This window comes from Channa argus, chromosome 1, assembly GCF_033026475.1.
Source record: "Channa argus isolate prfri chromosome 1, Channa argus male v1.0, whole genome shotgun sequence".
NCBI classification, from domain to species: Eukaryota; Metazoa; Chordata; class Actinopteri; order Anabantiformes; family Channidae; genus Channa; species Channa argus.
This window is the reverse complement of record NC_090197.1, coordinates 51,445,995-51,461,478: the sequence shown is the minus strand read 5'-3', so window position 1 is coordinate 51,461,478 and position 15,484 is coordinate 51,445,995. Positions and strand designations below refer to the sequence as shown.

The window sequence follows — 15,484 nt, the reverse complement described above, 5'->3', positions numbered from 1 at the left end:
TTTTATGTTCACGGAAACATGGCTACACAGCAGCATACCGGACAATACCATCGAGCTGGCAGGACGCCATGCGGACAGAACACAAGACGGCTCCGGCAAGACCAGAGGTGGTGGACTGTGCATTTACATTAACAAAGCCTGGTGCACGAACTCTGTTATTGTCATGAGTCATTGTTCAGCCAACCTTGAGTTTCTCATGGTTAAATGCAGACCGTTTTATCTGCCACGTGAGTTCACTTCAAACATTATAACAGCAGCCTACGTTCCCCCGGATGCTGATGCCAAGCTTACTATGAAAGAACTTCACGCAGCCATCAGTAAACAACAGACCACTCACCCAGATGCTGTGTTTATTGTTGCGGTTTGATTTTAATCACTCAAACCTAAAGGCAGTGCTTCCCAAATTTCACCAGCATGTTTCCTGCCACACCATAGGAAACAAAACCCTTGACCATTTTCACACAAACATGGCTGGAGCTTACATTGCAACCCCTCTCCCCCACCTAGGACAGTCAGATCACCTTTCTTTGTTCCTCACCCCCAAATATGCACCCCTCATCAATCGTGTGAAGCCACAGTAAGGACCATCAAAGTGTGGCCTGTCGGGGTAGATTTCACACTCCAGGAAAAGTTTGCTTCTCAGCCCACCAGTGGCTCTCACATCAACATCGACCACTACACCTCCTCTGTATTGAATTACATCCACTCCACCATAGAAAATGTCACAACTCAGAAGCAGATCACCACATACCCAAATCAGAAGCCATGGATGAACAATGAGGTCCACCTCCTGTTGAAGGCAAGCAACACTGCCTTCAGATCAGGAGATGCACAGGCCTACAGCACATCCAGAGCTAACCTGAAGAGGGGCATCAAAAAGGCCAAGCACTGCTACAAGCTAAAGATAGAGGAGCACTTTTCCAACTCTGACCCTCGACGCATGTGGCAGGGCATCCAGGCCATCAGTGACTACAAAACCACCCACTTAACCCCCGCAGCCACTGATGTCCTCTTCTTAAACAAGATGAGTAGTTTAATTACTTTTATGCACGCTCTGAGGGAGATAACACAGTAACCGCTATCAAGCTAAAACCCTCATCTGACCACCCACCAATCACACTCTCCACCACAGACGTCTGCACCACACTGAGCCGGATCAGTGCGCACAAAGCCGCTGGACCAGACAACATCCCGGGTCGTGAACTCAAGGCATGTGCTGAGCAGCTCGCTGGGGTTTTCACAGACATATTCAACCTGTCTCTTGCCCGAGCAGCTTTGCCGGCATGCTTTAAATCACCTCCATCGTGCCTGTGCCAGAACACTCCACCCCAAAGTGTCTGAACGACTACTGCCCTGTAGCTCTGACACCTACCGTCATGAAGTGCTTAGAGCAGGTGGTCCTGGCTCACCTGAAGGACTCTCTGCCATCCACATTGGACCCTCACCAGTTTGCCTACCGCAGCAATAGGAGCACAAAGGATGCCGTGTCCATGGCAGTGCACTTTGTGCTAACACATCTGGACAATAAGAACACTTACGCACGTATGGGGTTTGTTGACTTCAGCTCAGCTTTCAACATGGTCATCCCATCCAAGCTAATAGCTAAACTTGTGGACCTGGGCATCAACACCTCCCTCTGCATTTGGATTATGGACTTCCTGACCAACAGACCCCAGCAAGTACGATCCGGCTCCATCTGCTCCAACATCACCACAATCAACACTGGTGTACCACAGGGCTGTGTACTGAGCCCCTTCCTCTACTCCCTCTTCACCTCTGACTGCAAGCCTGTGAACAGATCTAACACCATCATCAAGTTTGCAGATGACACTATGGTGATTGGTCTCATCAGCAACAATGATGAGACTGCCTACAGGGAGGAGATTCAGCACCAGGCCACATGGTGCAATGACAATAACATGCTCCTTAACACCTCCAAGACGAAGGAGCTCATTGTGGACTTCAGAAAAGAGTCAAGAGATACACATGACACCATCCACATTAATGGAACGGCTGTTGAGCGTGTCTCCAGTTACAAGTTCCTAGGGATCCACATCTCTGAGGACCTGTCCTGGACTATAATCACCTCCAGTCTAGTTAAGAAGGCCCACCAGCTTCTTCTTGAGGACACTAAAGAAGAATCAGCTGTCCTCGGATATTCTGGTGAACTTCTATCACTGTGCAATAGAAGGCATCCTGACCAACTGTGTCACAGTCTGGTATGGGAGCTGCTCTGTTGCAGAGCGCAAGACACTGCAGCGGGTGGTGAAAACCAACTAGCACATCACAGGGACCACCCTTCCAGCCATGGAGGACGTCCAGAGGAAACGCTGCCTGCGTCGAGCTCGCAGCATCTGCAAGGTCTCCTCTCATCCCGCCCATAGACTGATCACTCTCTTGCCCTTTGGCAGGCGCTTCAGGTGCCTCAAAAAAAGGACTAGCAGACTGAAGAACAGTTTTTCCCCAGAGCTGTCTCTTTACTGAATTTAATTTTCTGTTTGAGTACATATCCATCTACAAAATACTGTACAATACTAACTTATTAATTTATGCAATAACTGGATATCCTGCTTTTGCTGCTGTTGCACTTCTGGTTAAACCTAAACTGCATTTCGTTGCATTGTACTTGTACATGTGTAATGACAATACAGTTATCTAACCTAAAATCTAATCTAATCTAAACAACTTGATACAGCCTTAAAATGTATGGCACAGTCTTGTACATTTACCTGTGACACTTTAAGCACCATCATGAAGCATTTGAAGTCACACATACAAGAAGGATTAGAAACTAAATGCCCAGTCAGAGGTTGTGATTGCAGCTTTACAGTTGCATCCAGTTTGGCCTCATGTTTCAAGAAAACATAAGGAGGTAGGTCAAACTCTCTCGGATTTGTCTAAACCTGATGAGCCTTGTACTATGTCTAGTCAGCCATATTTGGACACGTAGTTGTGGACAACGATGAGCCAGAGGAGCCATTTGCTGTTGATGAAACTCTCTTTTTGGAAAGACTTGCCCTTCTCTATTTGAAGCTACAAGGCAAGTTGTTGCTGCCAGCCAGCACCATACAGACTGTTATTGAGGACTTTCAGAATGCACATGAGATTAGCTTGTTGCATTCACTTAAGATCCTAAGTGAGAAACTGAAAGATCTTGGCATCCAAGAGCCCACTATTAGCAGCATCATTGATGAAATTAACAGTGGTGATCTACTGAAGATGTACAACAGAAATGTATTAAGTACAGACCAGAAAAGGAAAAGTGTCTTTAAAAACACTTTTAACTATGTTGAGCCTTTGCTATTGGGCAGTGATGAAAATGATAAAGAGAGCTTTGCCCAGTATATATCTATACATGAGACACTGGCCACATTGTTCAAAAGTGAACCTTTTAGAGAACAGCATGCTGCTACACAGGCTTGTCTTGTTACTAAAAATATAATTTGGGATGTTAGCGATGGACACAGATTTCACAGCAATCAGTTGTTGAAAACAGAACCTTCCTCTGTTGGTCTGATCCTGTACCAAGATGCCTTTGAGGTAGTGAATCCTCTTGGATCACGGAAAAAAAAAACACAAAATTTTAGCTGTTTACCTGACCCTCACTTACATTTTGCCTCACAATAGATCCACAACGGATCACATGCAACTAGTCGTTCTTTGCAAGGAGAAGGACTTCAAATACTTTTTGATGAACAAAGTTTTTGAGTCCTCATTGAAGAATATGTCTTTATTCGGAAAAGGCTTTTCCCTGCAAGTCCACTCAAACCCAAGCATCATTATTTGTGCCATTATCCAGAGCTATTTCTTCACTTTGGTCCACTCATACGCCTGTGGACTTTACGATTTGAGAGCAAACACACATTCTTCAAGCAGTTTGCCAGGAAATTGCACAACTTTAAAAATCTTTGCAAAACGCTTGCAGAAAGACATCAACTGTTGCAAACCTACTTGAGTGCAGGCAACTTCTTCCTTCCAGCTGTGAATGTTGAAAAGGGTACAGAGTTTTATGTGAATGATTACAATGACAGGATCAGGTCATCTGTGGTTGGTAAAAATATACAGTCACAGTCTGCACTTGCTTGTAATGAAGTCACAGTGAAAGGCACTGTGTACCAGAAGGGAATGTTTGTTGTACTGGGAGCAGCGGTGGAGAACTTTCTGCAGGAAAGATTGAACTGATCGTTGCTCACAATGAGTCTGTGCAATTTGTCACTGAGAAACATACTTTTGTGAAGTTGAGAGACATACGTGTCTATTGTGTCTTAGGATCAGCCCAGGATGATTATGTTTGCATCAACCAAGGGGATTTGTTAGACTACTATCCTCTTCCATGTTAGAAAGTGGATGGCTCACCAGTTATTGCCCTTCACCAGTCTTTTCCAGAGGCAGTTTGAACAAGTGGAGCAAGCTGATTAAGTAAAAACACAAGCAAAATGTAAACGTGATTGCAGTAAATCTATCAATGCAGGAAAACATGATACATATTCATCTTAGCTTATGCTTTATATGCACTGCCACATGTCTACCTGTGCATATTGGAACTAAATTGCTCCAAATGCTTATAATTTTTAATGCTTATTATTTTTAATCCACTAATCACAATTAATTAATAGATTATTATTCTAGTAACATAGTGTGTGCATTAACAATATGCTATTTTGAATAGTTACATCTCAAAATACTGTTTATACTGGCTGTTATTTTCTGATTAAGCTATCTAGGTTTAGATGCCCACTATTGTTTGGCGTTTTTTATGACCAGCATTTCAGGTATGACAGAACTATTGAGACAAATTATCATTGTTGGTCCCTCTAACTATGTTGCTTTAGGTCAATTGCTTAGTAAGTGTTTTATTGGTAAATAGTTAAATTGTTATCCCCCAGTTGGTTTATAGTGCAAAAGAAGATATAGTACATTAAAAAGCTGTTAGCTAGTAAGTCAACTTTTGGATTGTACCAACAAATAGCATTGTTCTTTGTGGATGTAATTTAAATTGTGATTTTTAGTTGATATATTAGAAGAAGAAGAAGGATACAGCTTGTTGTAGGTCTTAAAATGCACAGAATTTGACTGAAATTAGTGGTAAAATAAAAAAATGTATAGTTTGTTTGATTACAGCTGAAAACCAACCTTTGGAAAAAGTTTTTGGCTCTATACTTCTATACTTCTATTTTTGGCTCACAATATTTGTGGGTTTTCTTTGTGTTTTAATAAAAACATTGATATATTCATAACCATAATATTACCCACCTCTAATTCTATTATTAGATTTATCGTCTGGCAAAATTATTTTGGAAAATGAATGAGGAGATAATAAAAGAAGTGGTGGTGTCACTCCTACCGGGCCTTTCTGATGAAACGCTGACATCGCTGTTGGATGGGTTGAAAGAACTGGGTGTGGAAAACAGAGAAGACTTGGCTTTCGTACAAGAAAAGGATATCGAGAAGTATTCAGTGTAGGAAATTACTGAATAGGTTTAAGAATGAAGGTAACTATACTTTGACACTGTTCCAACTCACTGCTCAATAGTAGTATAATTATGACCTACTCCTCACTTTCTCCTCAGACTTGTTGTTTAGCCTACTTTGTTATCAGTAGCATATCTTCACCTGATCCCTTGTAGCCTGTGGTGTCCTACTGTTCAGCCTTATTCTTACCCCATCGCTGTTGCAGCACATACCAGAGTTGGTGTCATCTTTTCCAGGACAGTCTGACCAGTGTGACTTTCTGACAGTTATTTTTTCATACTGTATTAACACACTGGATCTAAAACCAAACAAGAAGCATAATCTCTCATTCCGTCAGTACCTCCTACCTCAAACTTTGCATCCTACTCAGATACAATACAATACTCAGATAAAACACATTCACAAAGAAATATTCACAAAGACAGACATAAATAAATACCCTTTCATGGTTTACTGTCTCTTCAGGTAAAGTTGTGCTCTATGGTTTGTAGGATTTGAAACAGTTCAGCTGGATCTGGTTCCTGTTCCCTCTCCGAATATTGTTACCAGCTCCTTGAACACTCTCAGGATAGGATGCCAGTGGGAATTCGAAGAGCAGTAGCAAATCAAACAAGGCCATCTCCAGGAGATAGAAAGGATATGGTGAAGGCAGTGGTGGATCACATGTTAGAATATGAGTCTAACCCAACAAGAGTAACATGTCATAATATTGTCCGGGGAATCGTAAGGGACCATTCAAAAAGTTTTGCTGATGTTGGGAAAAATGGTGATGTTATTGGAGATGGTTGTTATTCTCTTCAACAAATAAAAACTACGGTAGAGTATAAAAATAGAAACAACACTCTTGCCAGAAGACGCAGAGAGAGAAGGCCACATACTGAAGTTCCTGAGTGAGGCACAGCCAATGCAAGAGGTCCTGTGGATCAGTACGGTTGTGTCAGTTGGTGTCCTACCGAATTTCCACTCGGTGAATCTGTGGCATCGTTGAATGACATTTAAACTCAACTTCTTAGCATTTACTCAAAGGAAGGAATGGGTGGGGCTGAGAGAGCTGAACCTCTAATGGGGAAGACCTACGTCATCCAGCGCCACTATCTCAACAGTGTCCCTGCCCCAGCCATTGCAGTGGTTACAAAGGAATGGCCTTTTCTCTTCTCACTGCGTGGCATGTTTTCCCATTTTAAACATTTGACGAATGTTTCCATCCTCAATAAGTTGAGGGAGTCACTGGACAACAAATACAAGACAATTGTGAAGTTCTGCCAAGCAACCAAATGCCATTCAGGGGTGAAAGATGTCCTCACTTCTTTTGAACCAGAGGTTTCAGACAAGGCTGCTTGCAGTCTTTTGCTTGTGATGGCAGACTTCAAAGAGCCCAAGGATGCAATGGTGATGGTTGCTGATATAAGTACATTCATTCTCACAGACTAATGAGTAATTTTTGATAATTATACAAAGTGCAATTAATGTTCATGTTTCACGTTTCTTGCAAGTGCAAGAAGAAAGAAAAATAAAATCAGAATCGGAATCATCAAAATTAGAAGCATCTTAGTCGGACAGTAGCGTTCACACATACAGCCCATTCTGGGTTCTATTCTTTGGGGCATAGTTGATTTGTCTTGTTTGTTTCAGGTGACATATTGGAGCCAACAGCATGGATGCTGTCTATTGAGGGACAGGTGGTCATGGGACCTCACCAAGACTTTACAAGTGGTTTGGCTGCTCTTTTCGCGACCTACTACAATTTAAACCTGCAGTAAGCTGAAGATGCTTCCTGCACCCTGGAATTTATCCAAAGGTAATGTTTTCTTTATTTTTCTTTGTTGCAAACCTTTTATTATCCTCATTTCTCATTGAAAACTAACAACTCTGCTCTTGGTCTTATTTTTGCAGGTGCTTCTTGGGCATTAATCCACAGATGGGGTGAAAGTCAAAGAGACAGGGTGGACACATAAATCAGCAAGTCTGTACTTTTATAAGAAAACTCATTGACTTTGACTTTGATGCAGGAAATACGTGTTAATGTCACTCTGTTTTGAAAAGTCACTGAAATGTGTTGTTCTACATATGACAATGGTCATTAGTGTTTTGAAAAGCTGAAGGAAGGTAAAGAAATGTCCAAATGTTTTGTCTTACAGTTGAATTTATGTAATACAGTTTATTGATTTGTGCAAACAGAATGTCAGTCTTTATAATCTATTTCCATACAGTGAGTCTTACACAACCCTGTTTCAGGTTTATAATAATAATAACCCTGCATTTTCTTGACTGTAGCCACTGCTATTGTATTGTTGGCAAAATAAATTGGTAAAATTGATGCTGTTATTGTAGTAATTTGTTTTGTTTTTGTAACACTTCATTAGATTCTAAACTAAATCTAAAACTAAATGTAATTATAGCTGTAAATTTACAGTTAATTACTAGCTACTGAATTGCATTACTTTTACAGTATCTACTGTCATTCTGCAATTGCATAATGTGACCTCACAGCAATGTCATAAAATATTTACTGCAAAATCACAATTTAATATTTTATTTGTACAACAACATACTGTAACATCACAGCAGTATCAGAAAACCTTTACTGTGAAATCACAATTAAATACAGTAAACTTTCAACAGCATACTGTCATATCACAGTAATAGTTGGTAAATTTATTGTGCAAACCCAACATAATGCAGTATTTTCACAGTAGCACACTGTTAACTCATAGTAATTTCATGTGAAACTTACTGTGAAGTCACAGTACAGAGCAGAGTACAGAGTCAATTTACACACAGCTGCAAACTGTGAAAGTAATGCAACCAGTAGCCAGTAATTTACTGTAAGCTTACAGCCTAATATTTTACAGTGTACAAATACAAACATATAAACTTTCCTTCATAATGTTGATGAGGGATTTGTTAAAATGCCTCAGTAACTTCTTAAAAACTTGACCTGTGCCTGTTTGCAATAAGTGTTTCTTTGCAAACCACCAGGATCCAGGTTTGTTGGTTCTGCACCGTCTCCACTGGAGCAATGACCATCAGTCACATCATTCAAATCAGCACCACAGACCCTGTAGAGTTCTCACATGAGAAAAACCAGCAGTGATGTAGCTTCAGTTGTGGTCTGCAGCATATTTTGGTGGTGGATTCATTCAGCACTGAGGTCAAACACTGACCGACAGCTTGATAAGAACATTTTAAAGAACAGGGATAAAGTTTTTCTCTTTACTCAAACACTGATTTAACACTTTGGAAACTGCTCAGATACTACTACACCTTTCTGCACTGCAGCTTGACGTGTTCACCTGATGACGTCAGCTTTGTAAAACTCCAACCCTCCATGAAGGACGGCGTCGGTAGCCGGGTGCGGTGGCACGCGCCTGTAATCCAAGCTACTGGGAGGCTGAGGCTGGAGGATCGTTGGAGCTCAGGAGCTCTGAGCTGCAGCGGACTGTGTCGAGCGGGTGTCCGCACTAAGTTCGGTATCGATATGGTGCTCCTGGGGGAGCCCGGGACCACCAGGTCGTCTAAGGAGGGGTGCACCGGCCCAGGTCGGAAACGGAGCAGGTCAAAGCCTCCGTGCCGCTCAGTAGTGGGATCGCGCCTGTGAATAGACGCTGTAGCGCAGCCTGAGGACACAGCGGGACCCAGTCTTTTTCTTCTCTTTATACTGTGGGACAACACACACGGTCAAACGTCCTGTTTCATCGTCATACAGCAGCTTCTTCTCTCTGTCTGCATCTGCTTCTTTCCACAAAAAGCTTCAGCAACCGGAGCTGCTTGTTGCTCCTACAGCGCCTCCAGCTGGAGCAGAGCAGCAGTGACACCAGTGCTCAGATCCAGATCCACAGCAAACACAGGACGTCACACAGACTGGATTATGGGGAAATGAAAAAGTCAAATATGACACTGACATCATCATAAATCAGCTCAGTGTTTAGAGTGAAGATAAAGACTCAGACATGAGGTTAAATCAATAACTGATCAATAATCCAATCAACCATTAAAGAAGCAGCAGTTTCCTCTGAAATGGGACTGAAATGATGAAATTCAAATTAAACCTGTTTATTACAACAACTGACAGAAATAAACTAGAAGAAACTGGACAAATCAACAAAAAGGTCAAGTCTATTTCCTGAACTGTTTGGGTTAGAATAAGGTTAAAGTATTAAGGGGAAACATGTCAACAGCACAACATGTCAAATCCTAGGGTTAACTTGAAAGGTCCAAATGGTGGAACAATATTTACTAAGTCACAAACTGGCCTCTGATAACTATGTCCAAGTCCAAGCTCAACTTTCAAAGCCAGAACAAATCACCAACACACCTGTTGATGATTTGATGATCTGACAGAGTTCCAGTCCAGACAACCTCTCTGAACAATTCTTCTTGGTCCAACCAGCCTAACACGTCTCGATAGACTGAGTCTGTGTGTCCACAGCCGTGCTCTTCGTCCGTTGGTGTCAGATTACAGCAAACAGGTAACAGGGACAGTGACAGTATCCGCTGTTGTGGATGTAAATAAATAAGCCAAATAAAAATCTTATTTATCAACTAAAATCTGGAATTTTGTCAGAAAACTAATTAAGTTTTAGTTTCAGTGTTTTATCCTGTGTCAGGCTTCAGTTTGGTAAATGATTCTTTATTTCATCTGGTTTGTGTTTTACAACATTTTTGTGATTCCAGAAAAAGTAGGACTTTTTTCAATAAAAATATAAATGTATGATTTGTTTGTTCATTTGAACCTTTATTCATGTAAAAAAGCACAAAGAAAAGATTTTGGCTGTTTCCCTCCACTGTTTGTTGTTTCTTGTATTGAGACATTTTCTTGTTGAATCTTTCTCTCACAAAGACTTTGGAGCCTTTGCTGGATGCTCCTTTTACACCCAGTGATGATCCTCTCACCTGGTACCAGTTCACCTGCTCGTGATGGATTCATCATGGTTTCACTCTTATTTTGTCTCCTCTAAACTTCTGATTGCAGACATGAAACTTGACATTTGATTCTATTTACAAAAGATGATGAAGTTGTAGAACGAAGCAGATATTGGATTAAAGACCAGAGGGGATCAGGTTTTTACTGTCCCGGCTCTGGGTCGACCTCTTTCAGGAGCTTAGTCTGCTCAGTTATTCTTGTCCTTTATTTCTGAATGTTTTGATCCACTTTTTATGAAAAGGTTTGGTTTGTTCTGCTGACGTGATGTTAATGTCTTCATTATTTTTGTAAAGGACTAAACTTTGGAGAATAACTATAAAAAAATAATCTTTATGAGCTCATCTCATCAATTATGTTTGTGCTATAGAAAAAAACTACATATGAGGTCAAAACAAGTTTTTCTGTAGATGCAGAAATATCTGAGCTTTCACTGTTTTCTTGTCTTCAGTTTAATATGAAACATGATTTGTTTAAGGATTGGGTAATTTGGTTTGAGGACACAAATAAGGAGACAGTCAGAGAGGGTTTCAAAGTAAAGGGACATTTATTATAGGGAGTTAGGGGAATGTGAACACCAACATAAAAATCCCTCCATAAGGACGAACAAGAATTACACAGCGTGTAAATTAACAAAATAAATCCAAAGACAAACTTAAATACCAAAAGGGAGGAAAAACTAAAGTAAACAGTGTAACCAAAGAATAACCAAACCTTAGACCTTGTTTTTCAGGAAATGTCAAAGACATAATAAAATATGTGTAGATTTGTGTGAGTAATGTGAAATTAACAGTATTTCTACTGTTAATCGTTTCTACAACACAAATCCTGCACATTGTCCATCACTTTACTTACACAGCGTTTTGTGTCTTTTTTTTCATACATGTCTTTTCATCTCTTTCCTGATTCTTTGTTTCCTCCCAGGAACCAAATCCTCTCTGGATGCTGTGAGAAAAAGACTTCATGTCCTCAGATACCAGCTGTCCTCCTCCTCTTCCTCCTCTCTTCAGCCTCCATCCAGCTCACCTTCCCCAACGTCATGACGTCATGGATCGAGGTTACAACGGAGAACGTTCGGTTTCAGTTTAGCATTAGCTAAGTCACGTCCGTCCAAAGTTAATGCCATTAATTTAAAACCAGAAGACGGAAAGTCAGAATTGGTAACTAGGACATCGCGGATGATCAACGCTCTTGGTCTTTTCAGACTTTCAAAGTTCCAGGGCTACAAGACCTAACACACGTTTGTAAAAAGACAAACGGAATAAATCGAAACCTCAGACAGGAACTTTTTTTCTCTGACAGTTGAACCTCAGTGAAAATCATTCATCAGTCTGTAGCCTGCAGCAGTTTACAGCTTAAAGACCAGAGAGAAAATGGAGGAAAAGTAAAGACTGAGACAGGGTGAGTGTTAATCCAACATTACTATTATTTTACTGTCTCTGAGTCAGTTTGTCCCTGAGGACAATAGAGGAAACAACACACACTGTCCACTGCTGTTTATATGAAGAGACTCCGGAAAACAAAAACCAGGAAGTAGAAAATGTGGTGTTTCCTTAAAATGACACATTTTGTTTTTACACCATTGTTGTGAAGAAGTTTTGGCTCCTGACAATTTCAGAGTCTGAAGGTTAAGACTTGGTTTTAGTTCTTAATGGTTGGTGTTGATATAAGAATTATTTCAAGAGTGTCTTCACCAGTCTAGTTAGACACGACTCTGTGTGTGTGTGTGTGTGTGTGTGTGTGTGAACAAACCTGATTCTTGTTCTGGTCTCACAGTTTCTGTTATTGGTTCATCATGACTTGTACAAACATACACATACAGTTGTTTCTATGCTAATAAACTGGAGTCACATGCGTTTTTTTATGTGAACAGAAGGGAACAGAAACCCACATTTTTTTCTGCTAACACAATAAGGACATGTTAACAATAACATAAATATAAAGTCACTAATACATTCATGCTAAACATACAGTTGTGTACAAAAATTCTTTTTAGTGTAAAGATGCAAACTTTACATATATTTTACAAAAAAGAAGTGTATGAAGAAGTTATTGTAAAATAATGAAAAAACTAAATTAACTTAATTAAAACAACCTTTTTCTTTTTTTCTTTTTCTTTCTTTTTCTTTATTCTAAGTAATGTTATTTTAGTTAATGTTTGTAGGTAGATTTGGAACGTTAACTTCCTCAATGGGTATCTACCTCGGTGCTTTCAGTTTAGCAGCCTCTAGTTTTCACCCTCCCATAGACACATTCAGTCAATGACAAATGATTGCAAAACAATTAGTAGGAAAACAAGGCTTCATTTCATAAGCATTTTACTTTTTCCAATTAATTATTACATAACTTGGAATTTTTGTCACATAGTGTCGATTTATTGAAATCTTAATGTTATTTTATTTATAGAGCAGAGATTTACAGCAAAATAATGTCAAGGCACTTTACATAGTAAGTTCATGGCCTTAGAAATGTACAGACAAAGCCAACAAAGGACATTGAGCAAGCACAAAGGTAACGGTGTGGTGAAAAAAAGCAGAGAAAAAATAAAAAAAACAATAACTAAGGCCAGTGACTGCATATGGAAACACACAGCTCCAAACTGGGGACACCTGCAGAAGATAAAAGCACAACTATGGGAAAAGACAATAGTTAGTGACATATAATGGTGACATGGCAATGTGTAGAAATGAAGACAGGGGAGGAGGAGGCTCCTTTCATGAATCTGTACCCAGCATGTGGCACTGTGTTCTTTATTGTCAACACGACATGGTCAAGTTCTTCATCTGTCATTTTAGAATTGGTGTCAAGTTGACAAGTTGTTTTCAGCTACACATCTCTGAACAGTCCTCCTAGATACTCCAAGATGCTGAGCCATCATTCCAACTGACATGGACATGTCAAGCAGCCCCTGAAGCTGGTTTGCAGATACTACATAACGTGGCCGACCCATTGCTCCTTGTACTTGTTCTGGAGAGGCATCAGGCACCTCAGGGTCACAGATATGAATATCATTTAGAAGGTTGTGTAATCCCTGTAAAATGGGTGGAGGGATCAAAGTGAACTCTTGAGAACAAGTAAACTCAAGAAAGTCCAAATCAATGGGAGGATGATTGATGACTTGGAGTAGCCTGGTCTGAAGCTAAACAAAAGGTGAACCAACATAACTGTACTTAACACATCCTGCCCGTGGATGTAGTGGATGGTTAACCATCTAGCACCAAGTACTGCCAGCTCTGCCTCTGTGTTTAAATTCAATTTCTTTAAAAGTAATTAAAAATCTCTTAGCTCTTCTGTTTTTCCATCTTTAATTATGGTTCTATTCTGCTTGAGTTTCAGATGTGTCTCTATTTTTATTCTAATATTAGGAACAGCTCAGAATATAACCACCTTTAATTATGTTCTCAATAATTAAGATGGAATTAAATTAAAGCATTTTTGAGAATTATCATCAAAAACTGAAACTGATCTTCATAAAGACACTGTATGCTACAGTAGGACTTCATTTACCTGGTGAAACTGATCAGTGAGTCTATTTGCCTGTTTGTTGTGTGGTTGTAGACGTTAAGATGATCGACAATTTATCGTTAAATGTCTAACAGAACTTTTCCACTTTTGTATTTAGATAAAGTAAATGAACTTAATAGAGGAAGTGCTTTTATTCTGAACACGTCCAACCAGAAGACTGATTGATGCTGTGGATGGAGGAACATGGAGAACACATCGTAAGTTTTGTATTATTATTTATTATTTCACTGTCAGAGAATCTAGTTTAGTCTCATGTTGGACTGTAGGAGGTAAGTCGTGTTTTAAATTGTCTGTGGACACAGAATAAACTTTACTGGAAAATAAATTTCCCACAGTTTGAGGTGTAAGTTACTGTGTATTTATGATATATTATTAGTTTATTAAGTAATTGATGCTGTGTATATAGAGTTTTATAGCAAGTTAACTTTCAGTCCCTGTTTAAAAAAAGTTATGAACTAATTAAACTGTGATAATCAAAATGTTTATCTATGTTTGAGCCGTTGATTGTGCAGATTCAGTGCAGTGTGTGAGCTGTAAACCACTGTCACATGTAACAAAGTGAACTGTGAAGACAAACCTGTGACAGTCACATAAAAGAACATGACACATGTAGGACAAACAAAGAGACGCGTCTTTAGGTTTTTGGTGTCAAATTCACAATTAGCATCAATCAATTATCTGCAACCACTTATCCACCCTGGACAGGTCTCCAGTCTGTCTCAGGGCCAACACAGAGAGACATACACAGACAGACACCTAGGGACAATTTCCCTAACATGCATGTCTTTGGACTGTGGGAGGAAACTCGCACAAACACAGGGACAACATGCAAACTCCACACAGAGAGACTGCAGCTGGTCAGGGATTTGATCCAAGGACCTTCTAGCTGTGAAGCAACAGCATTAACCGCTCCACCACTGCTGCCTTCACAAATATAGGTTTTAAATTATTTGGAAATAATTTCGTCGTGATTGTATTTACGTTTTACAGCATCCCAACTTTTCTGAAAACAGGTTATTGATGGAGAAAAACACATAATCCTTTTTTATTCTAAAGCTCTGATAATGTCTTGTGTTTATGTCTGTTTATTACAAGTGTTAATGATAAAAAACACTTTTGTTTCCACAGACACAAACCAGAGTCTTCAGCATCCAGTCATCTGTCTATGAAGAGTGACCGGTCCAAAGGAAATCCTCCAGACTTCAGTCCTGAACCTGGGCCCTCAGACACAAAGTAAGAGACAGTTTCTACTGTAAACTGACCTGATGAAAATGATTCACTGAGGATGATTTATATTCATGATGCAGAACTATTAGTGCAGATACTGGTTCAGAATAAGATGGATCTTAGTCTGGGTTTTATTTCCACAAACTACTGATGGTGTTTCTGTAGTAAAAAAAGAAAAAAACAGAAATCTACTGATTAGTTAGTTATAGAGAAATGTTTTCACAGAGAGAAGAAAAAGCAGTTTGGAGAAAGATCCAGAACAAGACCTGGACTGCAGACAGACAGTCAGAGCAGCTCTGTACAAAGTAAGACTGAACATCTGTCTGCTGATGTTTCTGA

The 15,484-nt window shown here is 39.9% G+C and overlaps 1 protein-coding gene and 1 pseudogene across 2 annotated transcripts in view; both read left to right on the top strand.

Annotated features, from left to right (window-relative positions):
• The first annotated feature begins 5,291 nt into the window (after positions 1–5,291).
• On the top strand, positions 5,292–7,860 carry LOC137098888 (uncharacterized; annotated as a pseudogene).
• Positions 7,861–11,113: 3,253 nt separating this feature from the next.
• Positions 11,114–15,484, top strand: part of LOC137098635 (NACHT, LRR and PYD domains-containing protein 12-like) — a 36,692-nt gene continuing 32,321 nt past the window's right edge. The window contains exons 1-5 of one of the 2 annotated variants that reach the window (XM_067475094.1): positions 11,114–11,794; positions 13,189–13,543; positions 14,016–14,115; positions 15,047–15,151; positions 15,371–15,450. In XM_067475094.1, coding sequence (XP_067331195.1) covers positions 14,102–14,115; positions 15,047–15,151; positions 15,371–15,450 — 199 coding nt within the window. In that variant the 5' untranslated portion in view covers positions 11,114–11,794; positions 13,189–13,543; positions 14,016–14,101. The remainder of the gene's footprint in view (positions 11,795–13,188; positions 13,544–14,015; positions 14,116–15,046; positions 15,152–15,370; positions 15,451–15,484) is intronic. The other variant, XM_067475084.1, reaches the window with a different exon arrangement.